The following is a 27,849-nucleotide window of genomic DNA, read 5'->3' as shown; positions in this document are numbered from 1 at the left end:
AAGATGAGTTGCAGGGCAGAAGCAGAACTTGACTTAGGTAAAGATGGTCATCTCAATGGGATAGTCCTAGTTATGAAGCGCTGCCTGGGTGGACTCAAATGGGAGCTTTGATAGATGCCGTATGTTCACGCCTAGGTACAGAAACCAGAGAGGTGAGAGTTGTTCTAAGTTAAGGCTGGCATGTGCTAACTACGTGTGTTACCTTCACCAAAACTTGTCAAATAATGTCACGTGGATGTAGGATATCTGGGAATATATGGCAAAGAAGTTGCAGTTGCCCACGGACCGTCAGAATATTTTAGAATAGACAAGGTTATAGGCACTTACTCAGGGCTGCACTGGAAGCCTAAGGCAAAGTATAGATTTCAGTTTATAGGCTGCCCTGATTTGTTAGCTAAAGAAATTATGCTTGCTCTTGGTACAAAATGTACAGTCTGCTGTGGAAAATCTACTCCTATTCTTTCTCCTACACTCTAAAACATCTGAGGAATGGTACATGACTGTGTTTAGCCGAATGATTATGCCAGAGTGCAAAACTCAAAATGTTTTTTTTTTATGAGACAAAGTCTAGTTTGTAAAATGACAATTCTTCACACATACGCTTTTGTTGGAAAAAATAAAAACGAAATGACTTAATTGGAACAAGTGTAGCTATTCTTCCAAATAGATAAAGTCATATGAAAATGACCCTGGCCCTGTTAAACATGCAGTGCTCTTGACATCAGGGAAAGCTCAAGTTAAATGTTTAAAGACGGTTGCTTTTTAATGATTAGCACAGAGAAGAAAACGAGATCCTACGTTTATCACCCTGCCCTCCTATGAACGTGCAGAAGAAGCCAACAGCCCTCCAGCTTTACCTTTTTGTTTGTTAGTAGCTGAGTGCCAGAATAATTACCCTTTGTAGCCAGCATTCTTCTGGGCCCACACAGACCTACTCAGAAAATAGCTCATTAAAAAGACCTCTGAAAATCCTTGCTGAGAAATGGAAAAAATGTCCTATACTTCAGTTTTATCGCACACTTCTTCACCGCTTTTTAATGTTCATTTTTTATTTATCTCCGGACCGTGCTCTACATGCTACAGACAGCAGCCTGGGGAAGGAGGGATCTGAATTATCAGCCCACTGAGTTTTATTAGCAGAGGATAGGTAAGAATGCTTGTAGACGGGCTTGTATTGATTATTTGTTAAATCACTTGCGCATACGACTGTGAAGGGTAGGGCGGCTCCTGATGGGAAGCCTATTGCTGATCATACAGGATGAAATAATCCATGTCTTAGTGATTAAAATAACATCTGCCTTTTCCTATGGTTGGTTAAAAAGCTGAAAATTTTGCATGTGATATTTCCAAAATACTCTGTGTATCCCTAACGTACTATCCATGAGAACTTCTCTTCCTTATGGAAAGGGGCTGTGGGATCTGGTCTAGCTGGTATTATAAGACTTTCACTGCTGTCTGCTGGAATGGTAGCAAAAAAAAAGGACAGCAAATAAACCAGAAGTCTTCAGTGTGGTCATAGGAGAGTGGATAAAGACGAAGGTTTTAATTTGCACTTCATGAAATCTATGAAAACATCTGGGGGTTTTTTGTTGGTTTTTTTTTTTTTTTTAAATACCTCCTTTTCTGACTGATCAAAAACCTGATAAATACAGATGCCGGATAGCTTTTTGGATCTTGAAAACGATATTTGAGAGTATGTCATGATCAATTAGTGAGAGAACTCTAAAACGTGAAAGATGTGCTGTTATCTGTCATTGATATGTGGGTGCCAGGTGCATAGATTTTGAAAATTTAAGCTATACAGCTCTATGTGTTTCTTTATGTGCTTTGGATCCCTACTTTAAAAATATATCTCCTTAGCCAGACAAATGCCCAGGCACAGTAGCAGTTTGGGAAAGGAGGTATCAATTGAAAATTTCATGCTTCAGAGATTTAAAAGAAATAAACCCTAAAGTTTTATAATAATAATGGAAGAGTCCGAACGCAAGAGACAGCTTGATAGAATCTGTGCTGCCAAGAGCAAATCACATCAACTTTTTCTTTCCCCCTGTCAGATCAATTATTTTAAAATGAAAAGTTACTTTCCAATTAAACCAAACTTGGTCAAAATGTTTTAACACTCAAACCCCCTTACTTTTTACAGTTTTCAAAAATGAAAATATCTTTCAAAAACTAACCTGTAAAAGCCATCAAAAAATTAAACGTACTTTTAACAGCGTTTAGCTGAGAACAGACAGAAGTAATAAAAGAGGGAAATGAGAGTAAAAGGAAACTTTTAGGCAACCAGAAACAGTCAAAATGAATGAGGAGACAGGTGCCTGGAGAGCATACGTGTGCAGTACCTACAGGATGCATGTGAGTAGCAGCATCTCCCTGCTTTTTGGTGTTTCAGTGGGAGCAGGTGGAGCTGGTTGGTTTTACCCAGGGGCAGCAGGTAATGACACGGGCTGTTAACCTGGGCCAGAGAGAACGGGCACGTTCCAGTCACTCAGAGGTAGCTGAAGTCTCTGGGTGGGAAGAGACCTCCCAGTGTTTGAAACGATCTTGTACCCTCTGCTGAAAAGAGGTGGTTTTCTTTGCTGTAAGTGCTGGAAGTGAGAATGAATTTGAGCCTGAACCTGTGGTCCTTCAGGTTTGAGGAGAATTTTTTTTTGGAGTAAATACTACAATATCAGGTGACCGTGGTAGAAAGGGCCACAGTTGTTCATTTCTTGCTGTCAGACTTGGATGACAGGAGTGACCACATTCTGTGTTGAAGTGTTTTGGGTAGAGTGATACCTGGGGAAACACAGAGAGCCTGCCAGTGCTGTTGCATACACCGGAATACTGCTGAAGTGTTCTTGCTAACGGCAGGTTCGCAGGGAAGCACTGAGAGCCCCGACATCCTGCACATCCTCATTAGAGTGCATGAGGGATTTCACACGCAACTGTCATTGTGGAGCTGTTAAAAGCATAACTCACCTGCTAAAGTGAGGCTGTGCCGGTCCTCCTTCCGTCGTGTGTAAGCAAAACAGGAAGGCAGTTCTTCAAAAATGAGCAGAAAAGTTGCACAAGTGGGAAATGCTCAATCGCATCTGCTGCATCCAAATCACTACCAAGCTTCATGAGGTAGCTCAAGAGAAACACGCATAGAGATGCAAAAACGTGTAGTTAATCTAATTGAAGTATTAGCAATCTAATCACAGAGTTATAATGTTGTTAATTCCCTTTTTCCTGACAGGGGGTCAAGTTGGAAGAGGCCCTCATCACAACCAATATTTATCAGAACGCTTTTTATTAGCCAAGCTATTATCATTAATAGAATGAGGCTGTTCTTATTAACAGCAGAAAACTATTCACACGGTGCATTTAGTTACTCACACGGGTCTCTCGTACACTCGTGCTCTAACTCATAGCTACCCTGTTGAGCCTTAGCTGGGAGGTCAACCCTTTGTGCAGAAGCAGAAGGTTCTACTGCTATGCCTTTGGCTTCTAGGTGAATGGTCGGAAAGTTAAGTTAGAGGCCTCTTGTTTCATTGTTTGTAGGTATAATCCCACGGCCTTTGTCCATGTATAGCAGCTACGGCCTTCTTAGATGGGGTTCAACTTGTGTACTGTGGATGCTTGTGTGTCCTGGTGGCCTCAGGTAGATTGGGCTGACTCTTGGTATTCTGAATTTGTCATTTTTTGTGTATTCAGCTGGACCACTAATCTCCTGAGTTTATCAGTTTAGCAAAAACTTTCATGCACTATCTCTCATACTCACCCTCTCTTCAATATACTCTTTTCTTTTAGCCCCTCCTCACTATACTGTTCGCACAAATGCATTCAAATTCACACGTACATCCGGCTTATATGATGATTACTAGTCCAACTACAGTGATATTCACTCTTAAAGTCCAAATGGTCCAATTATTACAGCTCATTCTCAAGAATTATACAGTTAAAACTGACCTAGACTAACTTTCTCATTTCTACCACTTCTTTTTTTCTATGCATTGTTATGGAAGCTGCCAGCATCTCCAGTTATTTGCAGGGATATCTACGATGGTGGTGGTGGGTCTTACTTCCCCTGCACTTTTAGCCCGGTTGAAGTTATTTTTCTATGTTTGCTAACAGTTCACTTGTTCTTTCTTCATTGGCCAGCAAATTTGATGTCATATCCAAATTCTATGATGCTTGATACGTCTTCTGTATGTTGGATACTAGTTCTTTGCTTCCTCTGTTACCCATAATATTAGCACACAAGGTTGCATTCCTGTAGTGAGTAATAACAGGATTATTAATGATTTGTGCTTGTAGCCCTAAGGCACCTATCCAATATTTACACTTCCCAGGCTTCTGCTATTATCTTGTGCTTGTACTTTTGGAGGCACCTGTTAAAACCCCCTGGTTTTCTTCAACAGCCTTCAAGCTATGGTTTCCTGATAACATGACATATGTTTTATCAGCACATACATATCCTTTTTCTGGAGTCACTCAATCGTTAGTTCACTGTACAAAAGTAACGGTCCATTAGAAGACACGTGCAGGGATATGTATAGGCAGAGATGTGACGCTGGGCACCACCTGTTCCCAAAATATATTGCTTGCCACAATTTCACCATTGTGTTACTAAACTTGCCTTGCAACGCATCTTTGAAAGGAGAACTGCTGAGGTGCTCATCTCTGGTGGCAGCACCATGTGGGCTTGAACCTCCTATGGCGGCGAGGGCAGGACTGGCGGCGCTCAGTGGTGCGGTGGGGAAACCTCAGCAGGTGTGAACCTCAGCTCGGTGGGGAGGGAGCTGGTCTGGCTGAAATCCCTCTGGCCTTCAACCACTCCAGCGTCTCCAGAAACCAAAGGGCAAATGGCTGATGCGCCCTGCTGTAAGACGGAAGTTCCTTGCTAGCATCACCCCACAAGACTGATGTCTCAGCTCTGACAGATGTAAGCAGGGATTTATTTCTATTCTCAGTGCTTGATTTGAAAATTACACCTGCTTACTGATAGCTGCAGCTTTTGGGAAAAGAAAATGAGGGGAATTATGTCATACCCGTTAATGAGACTGCACGCCAACACAGCTGTGAGGATGACAGCAGCATTCTGGCACTCTCTTGCAGGGCTGAAATTGCAAGAAATTTTTACAGGAAAAAGAATAAATGCAGATTAATTTTCCGTTTCTCACTGAATAGTTGAGATGGAGTTGTTCAAAAAAGGACTGGAAAACTGGGATCCCTTGTGCCTCGCTGCTGTTATACTAATGTGACTAAGCAGTCTGCAGCCTTTTTGTTGGGCAGAAGTGTCATGACATTGTATAAGCATACATCATGCCTATCAGTGTGCGTGAATGCCGCTGTGTCTGGATACTCTACATACGAACTTGTAAGTCCCATGGCCTTGTAAGGACCTAAGTGTAGGTGCAGATATTTGTACGTATCTACAGGCACTGGACTTACTCTGAAGTCTCCCTTTTCCCAGGGAATCTTCTGGCCACTAATGTATTGGAAAAGCAGTCTGTGTGCATGCTAGACAGCACAAATTGTTTGGTTTGTTTTTTTGTTTTTTTTTTTTAAATTTTCTTTTGCAATCAGCCTTCAAACTTTTTCAGTCTGCTTTTGCCAGTCCTTGACCGCCTTCTATGCAAGACCAGATGGCAAGCCTGGCCATACCATGAAAAAAAAAACAAACTGTGCAAAATCAGAAGAAATATTTCTGGTTCATTTCTGATCGATCCACGCAGTAAAATGAAGGCTGGGCAGGAAATGGTTGCTACCTGCTGAGGGAGCAGCTGGAGGCAGTCTGGGTGTAGGATTGCCTAGATAGAGGTTTGTGTGTGGGTGATGGACTAGAGCAGCTTGGGATGTTACAACAGAGGTTGTTTTTAGCTTGGAAGATGTTGCTTCCTAGGAGGTTTCGGAGACTGGAGCAAATAGGGGCTTTAAGGGTGTCAATGGACCTAAAATATTATTTAGAGACCCAGGTCACCTTAGGGTCTGATGTTATATGAGCATTTAGTCAAACTGCATTTAATTAAATCAATTAAATTTAACAGGCAAGGTATTTTACTCCCCCTTTGCAAAGGAGGAAATTAAAGGTTACCTTTATTTAATTTTCACCATGCTTAGCTGCAGATGTGTAGGCTGGTATGACAGAGCAATTACAGTTGTATAAAGTCTGCTGGGCTTAAGAGCTAATTAAAATTATTGTTGAAAAGAAACACTTCAGCTGAATGAGCTCTTGCATTTTGAATAATAGATTACAACTTTATACTATTATTCATTTGCTCTTTCCAGTGCTTTGCACCCACTGATTTTCAAAAGATGTCTGTGTGTGCGTTTTAGCGTGTGCTGCTGTACTGAAAGAAGCAAAAGTGATTTGCTGAAGGTGATATACAACGAGCACATCACAGAGACAGGCGAACGGCTCGGGCAGGCTCCTGGACCACAGCTCTCGGTGGGAATTTTGGCACAAATTTCAACTGGGCTGTAATTTCACCCTGGACTTTTGGAGCGGATTCCGCTTTTTCCCCTGAAGTTTCGCAGATATAAAGTTGGTGTTCAGATGATCCGCTGCTGCTGTTTGTAAAAGGTTTTAGATAAGCCAGGGTTCATATTACACAATAATCAGCTAATCCGTATTAGGTTACTGTGATAGCTATAATAAGTGAGGCTACGAAGATAGGCCGAAGACCCCTTCATCTCAGTAACTGATCATTTCATCCACAGTAGACTCGCCTTGTTCTCTGTCTCGAGGAGGAGACAACGTCTCTTCTGTGGTTTGACTTCAGTCTGAACAGAGGAAAGGAGTTTAACGCGAGGTTACCCGGCCCGGGCGGTGTTTTCGGACGGCCCCCCTCCCTGGCTGGGCGAGTGGCATTAGCTGTGCCCTGGCTCTGTGTTAGAGCTATATTTATCTCGCAGGAACCGCGGGCATGTGGATGTGTGCTCTGACCGAAACAGCGCGTCAGCCAACATGCTTCTGTGGCATGATGCACACCCTTGTTATTTGCTATTACTTATGCATATATTTCCTTTTCTGTCCTTTAAACAAACAAATAAACAGCCTCTGAAGGAATTACTTGATATTTCAAGAGTGAGGTTTTCTCAGGGCGTCGCTTTATTAGCGAAATGACTTACATTAGCAAATCAGTGGAAGAAGTGGTAATGTGAAACCAGCATATTCAATTTCACTTTAGCAATCTGTATTCCAGAAGGAAATCCTGGGAAGCAATCACTGACAAGGGGACCTCAATTTAAATTACAAAATAGGCAGTATGCAGAATGCATATAGAGCATGCAAGAGATTTAATAGAAGTGTTCATTTGTCTTCATAAGGTAATCGAGACAATAAAAATGTGCTCTACAAGTAAAGACTGTAGAAGCTGTGGTAATGAAAACAATAATTAATATAATTTAAGTTACTATCCCTGGGGCAGTTGTAAATTGATGGTATTAATTATGTAACAAACCTATTTGTAAATTAATGTCATAGGAAGTCATGGAAGTCATCTGGAATAAGTTTCTCCTTTTGAAGCTATTTGGTTATGTATAATGCAGCAGCCTATAGCCCCTGATGGATATTCGAAGGTTATTTATTTTAAACTCTATAATGTATATTCTTCAAAGAACTAAGTAAACATGAAAGGGTGCAATTAAAAATAATAAATTATTTTATTGTGCATAAAGTTGATTATGTAATATAAACCAGAATTCATTAATATTAACTTGAATAGATGTCGCTTATGGTATTTTTCTGCTACCGTAACTCTATTGATTCAAATAAATTACAGCAGCAGGGAATGTAAGGCATTGAATTCCTTCTCCTGTTACTATTAAGTCTAGAGAAAAGATTATAAACTGCAAGAAAGTTTCATATATGTTTTTTTAAAATATTTGAATTTTAAGGTTATTTTGCTATTATTTACCTCTACAGGTCAGTGGCTTTTATTAAATGTAGTTAAATGCTGAAAAATCCATCTTTTTCATTTCTTTCAGTTCCTCAAGGATAGAAACATCAGCCAGAGAGATGTAGTCAATTAAATGAGTATATGAAAAAAGGTGCAAAAATTCTTTGTCTACCTTTAAAAAAAAAAAGAAAAGTAGGGGATGGTTCCTTCTGCATCACATTGTCCAGTTACGATTTAAATTTAAAAATGTCAAAGTATTTTTACTTGTTTTTTTGAAATCTGTAAAATGAAAACAACCACTTAAAAGATGTTCTTAAACAAGAGTTTCTTCTCTTTTGTTTTCTTCAGTGGCAACATTCGGGTTCTCTGACCACTCTCGTGATATTTGCTCCTTGTCTAGGTTTCCGTGACGCAGCCTAGATTGCATGACCAGTTTCACCTGCTAGAAGCTCCTTTTTCCTACTCACTATGAGCGAACCTAAGTGGAGCGCATCCCTTCACACTGCCTCTCACAGTACCTGACAACTTAAAACTTTCTGCAATGAAGTAATTCTATTTGCTGATTTATACTTTCTAAACTCCAGGAAAAATAAAATACACAAGGGGAATATAAATAAATCCATGCTTTAATGGCATTTTCCACCTGAAAAAATATTCCAGCTCGCTCATCTTTCTTTATATGTGTTTTCCAAACTTAGTTTTAGCTTGTGCAATTTTGATGGTTATTTCCACGATGTGTTTAGGCCAAATACAGCAAGTTTTTCTTCATGTATTCTTGAATTTTTCCACCAAAGCAATAGAATTGCGAGTGCAGGATAAGACACAGTACAGAATTAGGTGCTGGCAAGATGTCCCATTACTATGAAATGGTCTGGAGCCTCATAACTTGTCTCCAGTACTTAGACGCTGTGAAGAGGCTGGGGGGGGAAGTAGGAGACCACCTTGTCCCTGCAGCCTTGCAGCGCACACCTCTGACTGGGCAGCAAGCCTGCAGCGTAACGTAACCTACTCGTGTGAGTTTATGAATATAAAGGCCCGATTTCAGTACCGAAAAGGGCGTCCGTTTATTCAGATTTCTCACTTTCAAACATCAAAACACCTCATTATTTCAGAATTAGAGGTGTACACATGGAAATTTATTCTGGGTGTGTCTGAGAGTGAAGAGTTCTCATAAATTGTAGAGAAAACAGCAGTTGGCAATGTTTGTATAAATAACCTGCCTCTGCTTTGCTCAAGCCCTGCAGGAGACAGCTGTCACGAAGTAACTGATATTTGCTTAGATTTTTTTTTAAAAACTGGAAGTCTATGCCTGTCGTTTTTAATGTTCCAGCCATGAGAAGACAGAGTCATGTGAATGTGTTCCATAATTCCACTCTGTTCTGTAATTGCTATTTACTTATGGATGCAAATTACAAAGAAGCATAGTGAGAGCCATAGCTCTCCAATTTGTTTCACTTTAAATGAGTAAGCCAAAAAAGTCAAAACAATGGTCCTGTTTTTCTCAATGATTCAATACAGTTCAAGGTTCTGCATATTAGAATACATTGAAAACACAATTAACTGCCATAAGCTTTAAATCACATGATGAAACTGGGGGAAATCATAGTTTTGAATCAGAAAGAATCATCACCAATGAGTAGTGTGAAAGTCGGCATATCAGGTTCATCAGTTTGGGCCGTTGTTCCCTCCATCTACCTTGCTAGGGTCTTTGGAGTTCCTCTCCCTGACACCTGGCAAAGCAACTGAGAGTTTTACCACAGTGTGGACTTTTTTTTCCTGTCGAGCATCTCCTGTGAAGGGGATGGAAGTGGTGGGAGAGCACTGTCATAAAATTGAATGTTTAGGTGAAATTGCCTTCTCTTAGTCTCTCTTCTCTTCATTGCATTCAGACCCTACATACACAAGCCTAGCCAGAATGCAAGGTGGGGAGGGAGAAATGAGAAGACAGACACAGAATTAGTTGGTGTATGCGGCTGAATGGTCCAAAGAAAATGGGAGAAAATCCTTCACTTGAACCAGAATTCATCCCAGATGTTCAGAATTAGCTGCATTTGCTAAATGTAAACATGTTTTGCTTTCTTTTTGCATAGCAAAAGTTCTTCCAATTTGTTGTAAGTTGTTAAGCAAATACTCTAGGGGCTGTACTATGTCCAGATACAGCGGTATAATTGCATTGTTGTTCTACTAAAGTGGAGTTAAACAAAGACAAAAGCAACTTAATTGAATATGGTTTTCTGTTTCTAGTACGGAAAACGGAAAGAATAACAAATTATTGAACAAATTTTCTGCTGTCTGCTGTGTCACATTATTAGAATATGTAGGATGATGATGGGTATAATCAAGGCCATATTCTGTCTGTAAAAGAAGACCTTAATATATAATGACCTGTTAAAAAAAAGCAATGACCAGTATAGTTAATAACAGACTTGTACGTTATGTAGATGAAGTAATTAATGTTATTTCAACTCTGACAAAAATAGTTTTTCTTTGGGCAAAAAAGTTGAACTAATTGTGTGTTTTGTAGGTCACTTCTCAAGAATCTGGAACTAAACCACTGACCTTTACATTTGTACCATCCATTGGAAGACTCCCAACCCATTTTGAGGTTGTAGATGTCTCTAAGTTCCTTGTGACAATTCCAGAGGAGCCAAAGGATCTGAGCAATCAAGAAATTATAAATAAGGTAGATTTTTATTTGCACTTATTTTTCCACTCTTTCAAAAGATACAGAAAATTTTGCCCTGAGCATCACTGGACTGAATGTCTTTCCCTTGAACTGTTTCTTGGCTGTGCTTCATTTTAATTACCAAGCCTATTGGAGATGCAGAATCATTTTGCAAGAGAAGTCTGATATCTCCTCAACAGCCTGTTTTGTTTTTGGCAGAGTTTATATTGGAAGGAAAAAACTTTGCCCATCTCATTACTGTCGTCTGTCATGTAAAAGCTATATTCTTGGCAGATGAGGGGGGATTCCTTCCTGATCTTCATGGGAGCAAGGGTGGTATGTAAGGAGGGTTATCACATGGGAGTCGACCCAGAGTTGGTCACTGGATGCTGGTTTCAGCAAGTGCCAGTGCTGTGGCTTCCAGCAAAGGTGCCAATCCCTTTCACAGCTGTGTCGTAATGCATCAAAGTGAAAGCTTGCTTTTGTGTTTTTGAAACCTTGTCCCCATGATTTCCCATGATGGTGAAGCCAGCAGCACAATGTCCCTGGTTCTCCTGCCTTTAGCCAGGCCATAGTGTTTGTTATTCCTTTCCTGCCTCATAACACTTCAACAGCCTCTTATGTTGTTCCATGTTGCTTGAGAGGAAGCTGGAACCCCCAGATTAATATTAATGCTTATGGTGATTCTGCTCTTGCGTAACAGCACCTTCCCTGGGACATTGCTGGGTTCTTGGTGGTAATAAACCAAATAATAAATAAGCAGTTCACAGTCCTCTGACATGCACACGTTCCAGCATTTTCAGTGGCCTATCTGACTAAAAAAGAGGCTGGTCTGGGCAGAGAGTGGGCATTTTTGAAGAGACATGCACTGGAATATTGTCCTCAGGATGTTTAACTGATGAGTTACATTTCCAGCCGCTCAGTATAGGTTTTGCTGTAAGTAGTGCCCAGGGTGAGGCAGAATCAGGTATTCCTGACCTCTCTCTCCCTGTGGTTCTCTATTGGCAGAGAAAACTTTCCTGGCAGCTGATGCAGGGCTGAGGCCTTCATAGCACTGGTTACTCCCTTTTCTAAAATATCTAGAACCTGAACAATATTTAAAAAAAGCCAACCAACATCAGATAATGAAAATAACACCTCCGAACTCATGCTGTTTTATGGTCCTATATTCTTTTAAAGAACTGAGCTCCAGGGACTGGTGGAGCTGGCAGTGGAAATTTGTCATTACTGTATTCCTCAAGCAGGATTCAAATACGAGCCCCATCTACAGGCTTTCTCTTGCAGTGCACACTGCTGCTCTCCTTTTACCTGATTCCTCCTTCAAGAGAAATAGGATTTTCCACAGCAGTTTCGATACGGAGTGATTTGGTGATGTGCGTGTTGTATGCCCAGCTTGCGCTACTCCTGCTCTCATCCAAAGCATGCTTGAGAAGCTACATATTGGACGCGGAAATCACAGAAAATACGAGGAACCGTTGTAGTCTGTGCTGAGAAGCTTGAACATACAGTAAAGCTCTCTGACCTCAGATTCTTTGTCTGCTCTCTTCAGAGAATGCCCTGGCTTAAAGGCCTTTGTTTCTTCATTAATATGTATAGGTTTTGTCCCAGATTTGTCTGTCAGGCTCCTCTGAGGAGCATTGTCCGCTCCCGTGGATCCCGCGGTCGGGGTGCCTTCCCACCGTGTCTGGCGTAGTCTGGTCTGACAGCTCATTCGGCTTCACTGCACCCTCCTTCTCGGTTCCCGCGCCCGCCCTGGGCTCGGGAGGTCGTTTGTGCTCAGAGTCCCCCGTTGCTGGGCGAGTCGCAGGGAGGGCAGCCCCTGCAGCATTGACCGGGGGGCTGGAAGCGAGGGGCTCCCTGGGGACCTGATTTCTACTGGGTGCTCGTGCCCAAATTCTTCATTCGCCCTCTGCACTTTTGGTAGCGCGGCACCAGCCAACGCTGCAAGCCAAAATTGCTTTGCATTTTGGGGAACTCAAATAAAATGCAGCTCATTGGGACCCTTTTCCTTGTGTCTTTTGCAGTCTAACGCAGTCTCTGATGAACTGGCCTTAAAGAGCGGGGTCAGACAAGACTGTGTGTCCACTGTCCATACAGACAGCACCCGAACTGCTTTCCATTCCCTGGGGCGTAACTCAAGCAAAGGAGAAATGCAGGAGAATGACCTTTTTAAGGCTGAGTTTATCCTGATTACGGACTCCGGTGATGAAGATGAAGCAGCTGCTGCGTCAAACAATGTCCATCGGCCTTCCAATGGCTACGGTCCCATCAGCGCTCAGCTGCTGGCCACGTCCCACGTTTCTCCTGGCACTGGAGCAGGGAAACCCACTGGCGATGGGTTTACAGGTGCTGCACTTTCCCACAGCGCTGCTGATCCACAGAAACATCAGGTAACCCACTCTTTAAACTCTAGAGCTAACCTTTGCTTTCTAAAGCTTTCAGGACGTGGACCCTAAGTCAGTTTGTAAAGCAGCTTGGCCAATTTATTCTTTAATTAGCATTTTTATTGGCCATTCCTATAACGTTTGGACTCTAAGGAGTTGTCCCAACCCTTCTGACTTGCTGCCTCTCCCTAATGGCTCTGGTGTATATGTGGAGCAGGTAATGCAGATCTATTGTTCTTTCCTTTAAGAGCAGCTTATCATGACAACAAGTTAAGCAGAAGGTGTTAGATTCCTAGCTAGTCTAAATTGGCTAAGGTCGTTGAAATCAACGGAGCCTGTAGATCATTTGAATTATTAGCATCAGACTTCCTAGGCCTAGATTTTCTTTCTCAGCACCTTCTGCAGCCCTTTATGCTAGAGAAAGAGGCCGTAAAAAATCCAATTATTCTGATTGTTAGTTAGTACTGACTTTGCACAGGTGTAAAGAACTAATGAAGATGAGAGGTCCATTTTATGTTGATCTTTATAGGGCACATTTATTGATTTATTGATATTTTAAATTGTCACTGGGAGAATTCAAAAAAGGGTCTTTCTTTGAAATGTTTCATTTTCAAAATGCATCAATCTGATTTACTGCATGAAAAATTAATGTCTCTCATCTTGGAAAGAGCACTGATAGTTTTCAAGGGTGTATATGCAGTGGAAAACTCTACCTTTGGCAAAATAGCAACATCCTTCTCACATGGAATAAACTCGGACATTTCCTTTGACCTCGACAGGATTTCCATCAGTTGAAAACGCAATTCTTCATCAATGCTTTTTTTAAAAAAAAAGTTAAGCATGGCTACTCTTCTCTGAAAATGACCAGGACTTCCTATCTTGTGTTGAAATACTTGTGTTACTCAATTTTTCATCAAATTCAGTGTCAATTTTTGATTGAGGAAATTGTGAAAAAGAAATCCATTCTGGTTTGAGATACACATCATTATGAAATATTCATTTCTTCCAAGAAACTCCCAGTGAAGTCAGTGAGAATTTTATCTGAAGAAGGTGTAAAGGCATAGGTAAATCTTTGTAGAGGAAGCAGCCTGTAAAAAAGTAATTGTCCTAGGGAAATACAAATTTACTTCAGCAATCTTTAGTATGCAGATTCTGCCAGGCCTACTTGGGTGGTTTCTTTAAAAGCCATTACAGAAATTGGGTGGGTATTTTGTGAGACAATACAGCAAAACTTATGTGCTGTAGCTTTCTTAAGCTTTTGATGACTTGACAAGTAAACAGAGATTTGCCTGGTAAAGTAACAGAAAATACAGATTGCACAGAACAAGGAATTAAAGCCTTACTTTACTAACTCTTCACCTGAATGTGAAGAGAGGTAGTATGTAATACAGGTAATGTATATCATCATTATTCTTAAGTCACAAGTTTTCAAGACTGTAAGTACTTCCTCAGTCTTCATTATCTAAACACCTCTAGCTGTCTCTATCGCTTCAGAAGAGGAGGATGTTTTTACTAAGCTACTTGCAACTGATGTTCTGATTCCTCTTTGGTGTTTCTTTAGGCATCACTCTTTCTGCTCTGCTATCTAATGAAGTATCATCAGATCAGAAATGAAGGAAAATTACAGAAAGATTAAATGGATGCATTATTTATCTGCAGGTAGATTTCCTTTGTACAAAGGATTCCACATAGGGGCTACCTTGTCAGTTCTTGGATTATAAGGGCAGTATCTGTCCCACTCAAGAGTTATTACATATAACATTATGTTAATTTAAAAGCATAATTAGACTATGGGTTTCCCATCAGAGGTGAGAAAAACAAGGACCAGCGTTGGGGAACATTGTGTTGTACAGGAGATTACACTAACTGAATCAGAGGGCTCCTACAGCTTCATTCATTTCTGAGTTTGTTTAAATGAAAGAAAAAAAGAAAAGCACTGAAAAAGATGGAAGCTTCCATTGTTCTTTGGGGTGTAAAGGTCCTGACTGATGTTGGAAAATGCCACGGTCTATTCAAAGTCTGAAAAAATAATCAGTTAAAAAATAATCAGTTATTCTGCTCATATTTGGAAATTTTTGGTGATAGTTTACAGTTTATATATTGTGTGGTTTTGGGTTTGGTTTTTTCCTTTTTTTTTTTTTTTAATGTTAAAGAGAGTCTAGCTGTGCAAGAGAGAGGCAGACTGACTCTTGCCCTTGGGATTTTACCCTTTGGGATGAGGGGGATGTCTGCTCCCATGAATACCAGGACATGAACTCAGCTTGGAGAAACTTCTTGACTCACTGTGGGGGATTGATAGCCAGAAGGCTTTTTTAGCTAGTCAAAGTCACTTGACACTCCTCTTTCCAATGTATGTCATCTGGTTTGGCTTTTCCAGACAAATCAAAAAAGAGTCCCTACAAACTCCTTGCCATTGCCAGAAAGAATGCACCTTCCTTGTTGGGAAAAACTGGTCTGTTCTGAATGGTATCTATATAAATTGGGTCTCAGCTCACAGTCTGGTTTACTGTGCTGTCTCCAGAGATTTTGTGAAGTCTTCCACAGTCTCCAGTGCTTCTTTCTGACTTTCTGGTTCTGCAGTGGTTTAACCCCAGCTGGGAACCATGCAGCTGCTTGCTCACATCCCCAGTGGGGATGGGGAAGAGAACCAGAAGAGTGAAAGTGAGAAAACTCATGGGTTGAGATAAAGACAGTTTAATAAGTAAAGCAAAAGCCATGCACGCAAGCAAAGCAAAACAAGGAATTCATTCACTGCTTCCCATCAGCAGGCCGGTGTTCAGCCATCTCCAGGAAAGCAGGGATCCATCATGCATAATGGTTACGTGGGAAGACAAACACCATAACTCTGACTGTCTTCTTCCCACAGTTTTATATACTGAGCATGACGTTATATGGTCAGTTGGGTTCAGCTGTCCTGTCTGTGTCTCCTCCTGACTTTTTGTGCCCTCCCAGTCTACTTGCTGGAGGGGCGGTGTGAGGAATGGAAAAGAGAAAAGACCTCGATTGCTTAACAACAACTAAAAACATCATTGTTTTACCAACACTGTCTTCATCCCAAATCGAAAACATACCACTCTACCAGCTGCTAGTAAGAAAGTTAACTCCATCCTAGCTGAAACCACGACAGGTTGGTAAGGAATTTACTTTATTCTTTCCGATCTATAACCAAATTCTACTGAGATCAAAGCATGGTTAACTGGCCCCAGGACCAGGATGCACTGAGCCATATCTTCTCTCGGACATTACTTTTGTTTTTTGGGCTCTCAGTTTGTCACACGCTTTCCCCTTTCCTGTTTGACCATCACATCTCTCAGGGCTTTGCTGGTATAAATAACCATATTTTTTGAGCCCTTACAAAACAATGTGGTCTCACCAAAGATCACTTGCCTTGTCTCCAGCTTAGATCTACCATTTCAAATGTGAGGGAGGTCTGCCGGGTAAGGCTCAATACTAAGACTATGACCTCTTTGATATGTCTGGGATCATCCTCTACAAGGCATCAAGATCTTTTTCAAGTTCATTGATGCCTTTGCGCTAAGGTAACCTTGCCACCTATTGCAACTTTCTTTATACATTTTTAGGAAATGTATATCTGAGGTGCTCCCGAGAAGAAAAAATGGCTTGCAGTTGAAACACAGACCAAAGGAACACAAATCTACTTCACTCACTTCCTCTGCACCAATCCAGTACAACTACAGAAGTGTTTTAAACCAGTAGAGAAACTGAACAAAAAGGGAAAAAAAAGGCAAAACAAATTCCATTAATCAAGGGAAGTTATTATATCTCACCTATTAGCACTACAGGTGAGGCAAAACCTGTTAAACTATGCTCAGTTTGGAGGCCACTCACCCCCAGATTCAATAGAGGTGTGAAGAAGGGAATGGGGGTCTAGCACAAAGCTATAAAGGTGGCTGGAGCTGAGGCTGAGGTAGCTGGCTTTGTTGACTCATACCCAGAGGTAGTCAAGGAGGTATCTAGGAACAGCCCACAGCTACTTGAAGGGCAGCTACAAAGATGACAGAGCCAAACTCTTCTCTGCAGTGGCAGGTGAGACAGCAGTGGCCACAAATTGAAATATGGGAGGTCCTAGCTGGACATCTGGAGAAGCTTTGTCACTGGAATGTGGTGCACCACTGACATAGGCTGCCCAGGAGGTGCTGGAGCCACCTCCATTAAGGCTTTAGAGACTTGGTTAAGACACAGCCAGAGCTGACCTGAGCCACTGGTGTTGGTGAGAGCCCTGCTTTGAGGAGGAGGCTGGACTAGGTGACCTCGAGAAGTCATTTCCAACCAACTTTGGTTATGATTCTCGGATCCTGTAAATTAGAGGGTGATCATCTATAGATGTAGTTAACAGTGTAATACAATAGCAATATCTTTTCAGAAGACTTGAATAATGGCTCAATTAGCTCAGCACATAAATGTTGAGTGGTGTTCAAACTGGAAGAAAACTACTGCAAAATGTCTTTATCATACTTGGAGTAGCATATTTATCATCTGCTACCATGAACATTTTCCTAGCTTCTTATAAATCTTTCTTATTAAGTTTCAACTAATTAGAAGTCATTGCACATCCTGCTTTTTCATTATTGAGTTTCGTATTCATTCCTCATTTTCTTTTAATCCGTTGTCTTTGTAAAGGGAAATTTATCTATTCTATTTTGAAATACAGAGATTTCATTCCCCAGTTTTGTTTTGGTAGTTGATCAACTTCATAACTCATTATTAAATTCAGCAGTCTGCTCAAAATTATCAGATGTATTACCGTGCTTCTTTTTAACTTGTTAAATAATTTTATGTTTCATGAGATATTTAATAATAATTTTTCATAATGCTTAAATATCAGTAAATTATTCTCAATTCCCACTATTTTTTCTTATTCTTAATTAGCATCTTTTTCAACAAGAGTCATAATTTCTTAATCCAATAGAATATACGGTACAACAGTATCATGGATAGTGATTTTTATATTCTAGTATTGTCCTTGTATACATCCATTAGCTTTCCACTTTGAAATGGGACACCTTAACACATACATAAAATAAGGGGAAGTTAATGGGGCTGTGAAGGCACTCTGGTTGGTTTCTACAAATCAAGACATTGCCTTGACTTTTCTGAAGGTGTCTTATACAGCAGGTGTCTTCAGTTTACAGGGCTTGCTATTTATAGGGTATCATTTAACAGGAAGACCTCACTTATTTTAAGTTATAAGGACTCATAGGGTTCTGATGTGCATGTTTAGCCCATATTTAGTCTTTTAGGTATAGTTTAGCCCTTAAAAGCCTCTAAGTCCTGCTCTTGTTACAGCTTCTTCCAGCATGTGCTCTCACTTGAAAATTATTTGATTTGTTCTTATTTTTCCTTTGTGATGTATCAATACTATCTGAAATAATAATAATAAATTATTTTTTAATTATTATTCCTCTCTCTTGTGGGGAGGACATTTGTATTAAAAAATATAATTCATAAACTGAGCTACAGACATGTGTAAGTCATGTATGTGGAACTGAATGGTATAATTGTCTTTCACAGAACTGTACAATCTTTTCAGGGTATCAAACAGTAGATAAATCTGTGTTCTTATATTTATATGAAGTTTGTAGGGATTAGAGTCAATTTCCCTGCTTTCGTATTGCCCAGTCAAAAGTTAGGTGATAATTTGTAGCCGTTTGGTTTTACAGTTGACTTAGCTCACTATTTCATACTGATATGTTTTATTCATACTGTGTATACACCAGTTTTTAATTTCAGCATTATAATAACTTGGACGATTTTGAGAGAATTTCTTTCTTTAGAAGGACAAAACTGTATAAAAGGTTGATAATATACTTGTATGCTCTAATTAGTTTTGACAAATCCTAATTAGAATAGACCTAAGAAAAAAAGGCATTCATGAAAGAGCTCATTACTGTTTTATTAGTGTATTGTAAGACTGTGGAGAAGGGGATAAGGACTGCGAACTGTCAAATGCACTGCTCTGTGAATGACAAAAAAAAGTGAAAAACAAACTGTATGTCTGATTTAAGTAGTTCTGAGCAAATTTCTTGTTCTGATATCACAGTGCTGCAGAAGGTGTTGTTTACTGAATGAGAAAAAATGAGTACTTGACTTGAATCTCATTTACAGAAAGGCTATTTTCCACTGAACTGGTAAAGTGAGATGGGACAATATTGCGATTTTCTCACTTTCCATTGTGTTTATACAATGTGAATGGCATCACATGATGCTGATGGCACAACTGTCTTGGGCTTTACCCAAAATGAAAAATACAGTAACCTTGAACCTCGTTTATGTCAACAAAACTGAGGTCTCATAAAAATAAAGTAACTCATAACTTGTCTGCACTCAGTCACGTCCCCTGAGAGATATATCTATCAGGCTTTATCCCCAAGTTAAAGACAGTGCTGTACTTTTAACCCACAGAGCAGTACTAATGGAAACACTATATGCATGACCACAGGACTGAAATGTGGGGTGCTTAACAGTTCCACAGGTTCCACCTATATTAACATTTCTGTTTTTCTTTTTTCTCCAGTTAATTTCTACTCTTTCCACCTCTGATCATCTTTCCTCTAAAACACCTGCTGTCCACTTAATTTCTCCAACTAATCAGAAAGTAGTGTGTGGTGCCGTGGTTAACCTGAATCAAGCCTCTTCGCTGGAAGACTCCCGTAACAACTGGCAGTCAGCAACCGGGTTTTCTAAGCAAGATTCATCTGTCTACTTTCAGTCTGCTTCCTGTAGTTCACCCCCCTCCATGTCTAAAATATCCTCTTCTGCATCAAATAGTTGTTACTCCACTCGATTGTATGGTAACCTACAAACACCAAGTCTCTATACCCCTGTCTGCGTTTGCAAAATGGGAGACTTTGCCACATCCTCCGTTCCAGCAAAAAGCCCAAGTCTTTCCCCCGATCCTCCACATCCAACTGAAATTCGAGGATCTTCAGCTCAGCCTTTATCCCCCAGTTCTTCCAAAAGATCGAATGCTTTATCTCCTGTCCCTGTACATATAATAACACATTCACTGTCTCCTAGTCCTAAACCTTTGTCTCCACCCTCTCTTTTCGGCTCCTCTTCGACCATATGTAGTATAAATGAGCCTTACACACAAATGCCATCTAGAGGAAATTTAGCAAAGTCAAGAGTCAGATCCCCTCTGCCGACCAGATTGACCCTCTTAACTGCTATTTTGAGATCAGGGTCTTCTCAGCGGAGACCGCTTTCCCCTGCTTCTTGTCCCACGTTTTCTCCTAGCTCCCTTGGTTCCTCAACACTTGCAATAGATCAAAAGTCCAAAACAACTCCCCCAACCCCCAGGAAATCTTTTTCAAGCCCTCCAATAAGGCCAGATTCTCCCAGCAGGGGGGAATATTGGCTTTCAGGATGGTCTCAGCATCTGCCTTTACCCTCCAAGCCTCATCCCACCCCTAGAGCGAGGTCCCTTTCTCCTAAGAAGCACCTTCCAGTCAGAACACCTTCTCCAGAGACGCAAAGTCCTCTGTCATCCCCCGTCTCCTCCCATAGAACATCAGTTACCTCTCCAGGTTTGCATTCTACACTGCCTCCTCCTTGTCCCCCAGCACTCTCTTCCCTTGCACACCCAACCTCTCCTTCTCCAAAGGGGCTGCGCTCTGCTGCCTCCAGGTCACGGGCACCTCAGAAGTCTCAGAGAGTGCACACTTACTCACCCATCTTTACCTGTCGGTCATATCCTTTGCTTTCTTCTGCCAGTCTGAGTGGCGTATTCTCCCCTACCCTAGAAAAACAGTCATCTCCTTCCCCAAGTCTTTTGCATTCAGCTTCTAGATCTAAATCAGATTTATCCCAGGAGATGAGTGCCTCCTCTCCTACCCCTTCAAGTGCCTCAAAGCAGTGCTCTCTCTCACGGCCTCATTCTACCCCACCGGTTCCAAGAACTGGTAATGTTAATTCCCACCCACCGCAGGTCAATTCTTCATTGGTGCACAGAAATTATAGGTCTAATTCCGCCTCTCCAAGACCTGACCAATCTGCCACCTCACCGGTGTTAAAGTGCACTTCTCCTGTCCCAGACAAGTCACCAGGCACACTGCCATCAAGACCCAGAGAGCTGACTTCACCACAATCTTTTTCCCTGCCTCCTGACCATGAAAACATCAAACCCAAGGTACTCTTGGTGCATGCTAATTTTCTAATAGTTCTTTGTCCCTGTAGGAAAAATCCCATCTGTGTTGCACAATGATAGTAAAATAAATGAGCTGTGGACAAAATGTTTAAAAAGGAACTGTTTTTATATCAATAGCAAAGATAACAAAGACTAAATCCTACCATAACAAATTGCTAGCAATGTGTTCTGTATTATGGGGGAAGATGCTGTAGGAATCCTTTAGCATAAAAATAAAATACTTGATCACGAATGGGAGGAGATACTACTGAAGATGGGTTTGTGTCCAGTGGCTCTGATATACATTTAGTGCACTTATTTTTGAAGCTCGCTTAAAACACTGCTGTGTCAAAAATGAACCTATTCTACACATTCTATACACCCCAGGCTAATGTAAATCCCCACGTTCCCACTGAAAGTAATAGAAGTATGGTGAGTTTAGGTGCAGGGCTGAGCTAGAAGCGGCTTAATCTGATTGATGTGAACTGGCTGTTCCAGTGCCAGCCGACTCCCAAACACCCCATCCCACCTGTCCCCCCTGCTCCCTGGGAGGCTGCCCCTACCCCAGACGTTCTGCACCTCCCTGGGACCAGCCCAGAGGCATGGTTGAGCTCAGCCTGAGCAAGGACTATGGGGCCAAGAGCCAGAGAGAGAGGACAAGGACAGTCTCCTTCTTCTTCCCTTTCGTTGGCACAGACAGAGGGTGAGGGGAAAAAAAAGGCCAAGCTTCCTACAACACGGGCTGCTGCAAATACGAAAGTCACACACTCGGCAGATCAGCCGCTCTCCTGCTGTTTATCATCCACCCAAAGGCGGGAGAGTCCCAGCAGAGTGAGAATAAGCAATGATGGCGACTGCTGCAGGAGGGCTTGGGAATCAGTTTCGCTTTAAACCTAAAGATAAATCTCAACAACGGGAAGGGGAAGGAAAGGAAAGCTGATCAAAAAAACATGCAGCAGGTAGATGAGAGCAACAGGAGCTGCTATGCAAAAAGGAAGAGCTGGTGGCAAAAGACATCAGAGCTGCAGAAGGCTTTCCAGCCTCTTTTATCTTATCTTTGCACTCTGTGCTTCCTTTGTGCCTCCTCTTGCTGGTATCTGAGCTCTGCCCATGACAGAAAGGCTATCATAGTTTATTGATTTATTTGTTCACAGCACAAAATTACAGCCTGGTCTGCCAGATCAAGTTGTGTCAGATGCGTTCCTAACAGCTTGGCCATGGCAGGGGTGATGAACTGCTTGGAAAATGTTAATTGAAAATGAGAGGTTTAAATCAGCACAAAGTAGCAATTGTCATGAATGGTTCTTTTAAAAACGAAGCAACCCAACAGGAACCATTGTGCCAAGCACCGCTGTACAGTGTCGCTACACCCTGTCAGTATTACTTAATGAAACAAAAAGCTAAATGAAATTGTAGAAATTCCAAGAAAAGAGCCCCCGAGACAAAACTGGAAGGCATGACTGAGCCTGCAGATTGCAAAGCAGTTGCGGTTTCTGCTAGTCAGTGCCGTGAGCACTCTGAGAGTCTTTGGCAGAAATTCTCTGCTTGTGACACAGAGCTATTGCCTGGGTTTATATTTGCAGAGGTTATTACACCCTTTTTGTCCTCCCTACTGTCCCTTTTCTTGCTAATTCTGCTTTACCGTGTGATACGGTGGCCCTTTTGAAACTGCCCCACCACCCTGTTGAGACTGGGAGTGTGTCCGCTGGTTTAACAGACTTGGACCGTTAGTCTGGTGCAGCTTCTAATCATGCAGACGGAACTGGCTCCACCGGGCATGCGGAAGATCTGAAATCTCTAAATCAAATGCAGCTGGGTGTTCAGTGCAGGAAAGGTCTCTCGTGTCTTTAAAATGTGAGGCTGAGACTTCATTTATGGTTAATAATAGTGTGCATTCAACACCCCCGCCTCCTCCTGCTCTCATTTATTTCCGTACCTAGTTTATGGCATAGCTCAATGAACTTTGCTGATGTGTTGACAGTACCGGGCTCTCTGATAACACTCCAGCCTCAAATCCCGGTATATTTCCAGAGAAAAAAGGAAAAGATTGATGAGAGACAACGTTAACCTCCTAAGCAGCATTTATGTCTCTTCAGTACCAATCAGCTCAATTTTAGAACTAGACAAAAAGCAGGTTGCTTCCTCTGATGACTGTTGATGCATGACAAAATTTTTGCATGTATGAATGTGCTAAATGAATATCAAGGGAAAAGCAAGGACCCAGAAGTGCTTGACTTCCGCATGTGTAATTTTGCAACCTTACTGTTGCTTCAACAGTGGTCGAAGCAACATTAAGACATGTATTAAACCAGCACCTATTAAACCAGAATTTTGACATTAGATGTACTTTTCAGTATTCACATCAAACTGTCTCATTAGCATGATATCAAAGCAATTATGCAAAAAGGATTCTTTAATGGGGAGCTTTTATATGTCTATGGCTATGCATGCACCAGTTCGCGCAAATCACTCACCTATGAACTTATTTAACTGTTTGCATTTGTATGTATAAACACACGTGCTTTCCCATGCTTTATATATTTATCTTTATGTTCACCAACGATTTAAAAATATGACTGTTTTGCTGACAGAATATAAACGTAAAACGACAGATTACGTTACAGATCAGTGTGAACTGTAGGTGACTACAGGAAGTAAAAACCATCTCCCTGGACTTTGCAGACACTTTAATAGTGTCCCCGTGGACCTAATGTAGCAAAATGAACAGTAGGATGGAGCGGAGACAGATAAAATTGCTGATTCTACAGGAACAGATTAGACTAAAAATGGCTGGCTGTTTGAAAACTCTTTGCAGTAGTTTCATGGGTAGTTTCATGCAGTAGTTTCATTCCTGCAAAACCTAGCACAAAGCAGGAAAGGTTACTCATGAGGAGCTCTGCACTCTCATGGGTAGTCGCTGATTTTAAGCCTTTATAGGTATGCGTCTAGCACACTTTGCAATGCCCTGTGGGTGCCCTAGGTGATCATTTGAGCAAGAAAAGACAGACATTTTTCCCCCAAAGTCCCCAGGCTGATATTTGCCCGAGCTTTGATACTGGAGTTGGTTTGCTTCTGACTGGAAGGTGCAGGCCAGCAGACCTAACTGTCCATGGCTGTTTAAAAATACTGATAGATTCCTATGAACCAAAAAATACTGATAGATTCCTATGAACCAGGTTATTAAATGTATTTAGGCATTGAAGAATAATTTCAAGTAATGTAAACTAATGCATCAAGAAACATATTCATATAGATGAGAAACTGAGTTAAAGACTTCCCACTCCACTCAGACACTATGACAATAACAAATTGCTCACAGGTTCTACAGTATCTGGAAGTGATAAAGCACATTAAAGCAGTATAGAAACTTTTACATTTTAACAGTCTGATATGTCTTTGTTTAGTTCATATAACAGTACAACTAACTTCAAAGTGGTCACAGTATTCTCATCATATATGATGCCCATCTCATCATATACATAAAACCCCATGGGCTAGTGAAAACATTGCATTTCATTTACATGTTCAACTACATAAGTTTCTTGATTGAGTATCAATTATAAGCAAACAAGGATACATCTTGTGCATATGCCAATTTTAATATTTGGAAATTTGGTCTTCCATCTTACTTCAGTGTGCAGTATTTTATGTCTGTTTTTATTTGTATATACACAAATTTATATATACACATTTATAGCAGAGTGTTCAAAGGGCAGGATTCAACTCACATGACCTTTGGCATTTGAAAGTTAGATATTGAAGCACAACTTGAGCAATTCTATTATAACTAGTGAAGAGAATATGGTGTATTTACAGGATGATTTTTTATTACCTTTCTAGATGCCTATTTTGGGATGAGATGAATTACCCTGTAGATGCCTATGACTATAAAGCGCGTTAGTTTTGACTAAAGCACCTAAGTGGTAGACATCCAAGTTGGAATCACTGAATCTCATATAAATTACTACACCACCACCACCTCCCCCCGCCAAAAAAAAGGAAGAAAAAGAAAAAGCACATTTCCAGCATTTGCATCCCTCTGCTTTGTCAGAATGTTCATCCAATATGATTATTGCGATTATTGACTTCTTGAATGTCTGTCAGTCTCCAGCTTCTGCCTAAGAGTAAAGTCAAAAGAAACATAATATTATGTATAGAAAGAATTAAAAGGTGGTGTCTTACAATATTTCAAGAGAGGTGCAAGGCTGATACAAGTTTCTCTTATCTGAATTAAAATTTTTGCCCCTCTGCTGTCATCAAGACTCTTATTAGACATAAAGAAAAGGAAAAAGTGACAGAAGAACAACACAAAGTACAGCATGCTGCTCAGCCTGTTATCTCATAATCATCAGTATTCACTGTTGCAGACAGCAGTACATTAAAAAACCTGAATGGTAACTTTATTTCTGGGTGGCTATTAGAAAAATCATCAGTCAATAGCTTAAAACTATATTATTGTGTCAATTTATGATTTTTTATTAGAATGCTGCTGAAAAGGGAACTATGTAGCGAATCCTTACTTAATCGTTAAAGTAAATTCCAGCAGTCATGTGATTAAGAATCCTAGCTCTTGAACTCATGCAACTACAGAAGAATCTCATCAATAATTTAAAAATTACTGAATTCAAGCTCCATAATTGCAAAGAAAATTGTAGGAAGTATGGTTTCTAAAGAGTTAAAAATAACTGAGCACGCTGATATAGTCTATAATATAAATTATTTAAAAAGAATAATTTTTAAGGCTGATCTTAGAATTTTTGTACGCAAGCCCGTGCATTTGGGATGGTTTAGATTGTCAGTTCTGTATGCTTGGTTAGAGTGTGGAAGTTCCTATACTTGTTTTGAAATATTTGTTTGGGTGGTAGAGTTACTTATTCAGGAGATGAAAAGCTGTGCCGTGACTTAAATGATCTATCCACTTATGCAAGTGATTCAACATTTAAGGGTCCTAATCAGTCTTATTAAAGCTAATCACAGAAACCCCTCTGACTTAGTGGTCCAGGATCGCAACCACACAGCAGCAGTTGTTGAGGTGTATCTACTGGCAGAAGTAGCTGTGCATTATCATATCAAACCACAAGCAAACTTGGAAAAAACTCACAGCCTCTCCTGATGTTCGTTTAAGAACAGTAGTCATCAGAAAATGGTCAAAATCACTTTGAAGTTATAAGCTGGTACAGGGATTTCAGTTTGTCCTACTTCATTCCTAAAACCAAAAGATGTCCTTTAAAAAGTCCTTTAAAATCTTAACAGAAACACTAGATATTCTTTAAGAAATAGCTTTCCTAGGTAATACGTAAGCATTGTATTATTGCAACGTGTCTGCAAGACAATTGGAATTGTCTTTCATTCTGTCGTACCTTTCCCCTCTCTTCCCTCTCTCTCCCTCTCTCTCTACTACCCTCTTTTACTTCTCCTCCTGCTTTCTGGTTTACCCTTTTAGCAGTACAAGATCAAGACAAGCTACAAGGCATTTGCAGCAATCCCTACAAACACATTACTTATGGAACAGAAGGTTAGTGTTTGCTCGAAGACATGGGAATTGCGTTGTAAATTTGAGACCATTCAACTTTATGTACATATTCTGACATTTCTGTGGGGGATATTGCAGAGTGTAAGCTCTGGGAACTAACTGCTCAGGATTATAATGCCAGTCATTTTTCAGGGTCAACTACTTTCCACTGAAGATCAAAGACTTCACTAATCTGAATTTCTGCAAATAAATTTACTGTAAAAAAAAAAAAGTGTCCTAAAGGAATTGCCATTTATGGCAATGTCTCAAAGTCTGGTTTGTTGCTGGAAAGCATCTAGAGCACTGCTATTCTGGGACCCACAATCAGTAGGTCTTGCTCAGTTAATGATTATTCAATGGCTGTGCTTATACTAGTAAACTTAATATCCCAAGATACGCAAGTTTGACCAGCCATATTGTTAAACTGTGAGAACGGTCCCGGCCATTGCACTGGCCTCCATTAACTACCATCTCCCAAACAGCTTCCCTGAACACTTCAACAGTTAGCACGGGCCAGGAGTCTGTTCCCGCTTTGGGGTAGCAATCTTTTTCCGTAGGGTAGGATGATAGATCCAAAGAACAGTCTTTACTGCATTTATTTACTACCAAAGACACCACCACCAAAGGCTGGGTTGTATAGTCCTTATTTAGATGACCCAAGTTTTGCAACTTTGGAAGTCAATTGAAAATTTAAATTTTGCATGAAGGCTTCAAAGTACCCACCAATGTCTATTTAAAAAAAAAAAGAATTCCCAAATTATTTTTGCACAAAAGAATAGCCTGCTAAGTTCAACAAAAATTTTCTTTGATGAGCAATGAGCTAAGTGTCTTATACATTTAAAGAGATGCTTAATCACCCTGACATCCAGTTTATAGCTTTCTCAGAAAAATATCTCCATTCAGGACCTAGTTCAGGAACTTAGCCTCTGATTAATTTCTGTAAGATTAAGCATTCCTAACTACACATTTAAATATGTCTTCACAGACACAGCACATTGGAGAGGGTGAACTTAACTGTGTAAAAGTTTTGAAGGTGATAATTTTGTCCCTGAAATATTACTGATCGTGATCCAGTAGTTATCAATTAACTGCTATAAATAAAATTATTTTTTTCCCCAAAAAAAGGCATTACTTTCTTTTCCACTGTTCTTTTAATCTTGAATGATTTTTTAATCATTTGCATAAAACCTGATCCTTGCCTTACTTAAATCTTGAATGCAATAATGAAGGTTATGTATGTTTTAGCATGCAATGTGGCTCAATAGGACAGGCTG

At 40.5% G+C, this 27,849-nt stretch overlaps 1 protein-coding gene across 21 annotated transcripts in view; it reads left to right on the top strand.

Annotated features, from left to right (window-relative positions):
- Positions 1-27,849, top strand: part of MLIP (muscular LMNA interacting protein) — a 116,191-nt gene that overhangs the window by 40,081 nt on the left and 48,261 nt on the right. For 7 of the 21 annotated variants that reach the window (XM_074581596.1, XM_074581590.1, XM_074581599.1 and 4 more), the window contains exons 2-5: positions 10,393-10,551; positions 12,558-12,923; positions 19,453-21,066; positions 26,507-26,578. In XM_074581596.1, the coding sequence (XP_074437697.1) occupies positions 10,393-10,551; positions 12,558-12,923; positions 19,453-21,066; positions 26,507-26,578 (2,211 nt within the window). Of the gene's footprint in view, positions 1-8,268; positions 8,415-10,392; positions 10,552-12,557; positions 12,924-19,452; positions 21,067-26,506; positions 26,579-27,849 lie in introns of all 21 variants that reach the window. The other 14 variants (XM_074581609.1, XM_074581606.1, XM_074581607.1 and 11 more) reach the window with 5 other exon arrangements.

The sequence above is a fragment of the Larus michahellis genome, chromosome 3, assembly GCF_964199755.1.
Source record: "Larus michahellis chromosome 3, bLarMic1.1, whole genome shotgun sequence".
Lineage (NCBI taxonomy): Eukaryota > Metazoa > Chordata > Aves > Charadriiformes > Laridae > Larus > Larus michahellis.
Note: the sequence above shows the minus strand (reverse complement) of the source record. Positions and strands in the feature narration are given on the sequence as shown.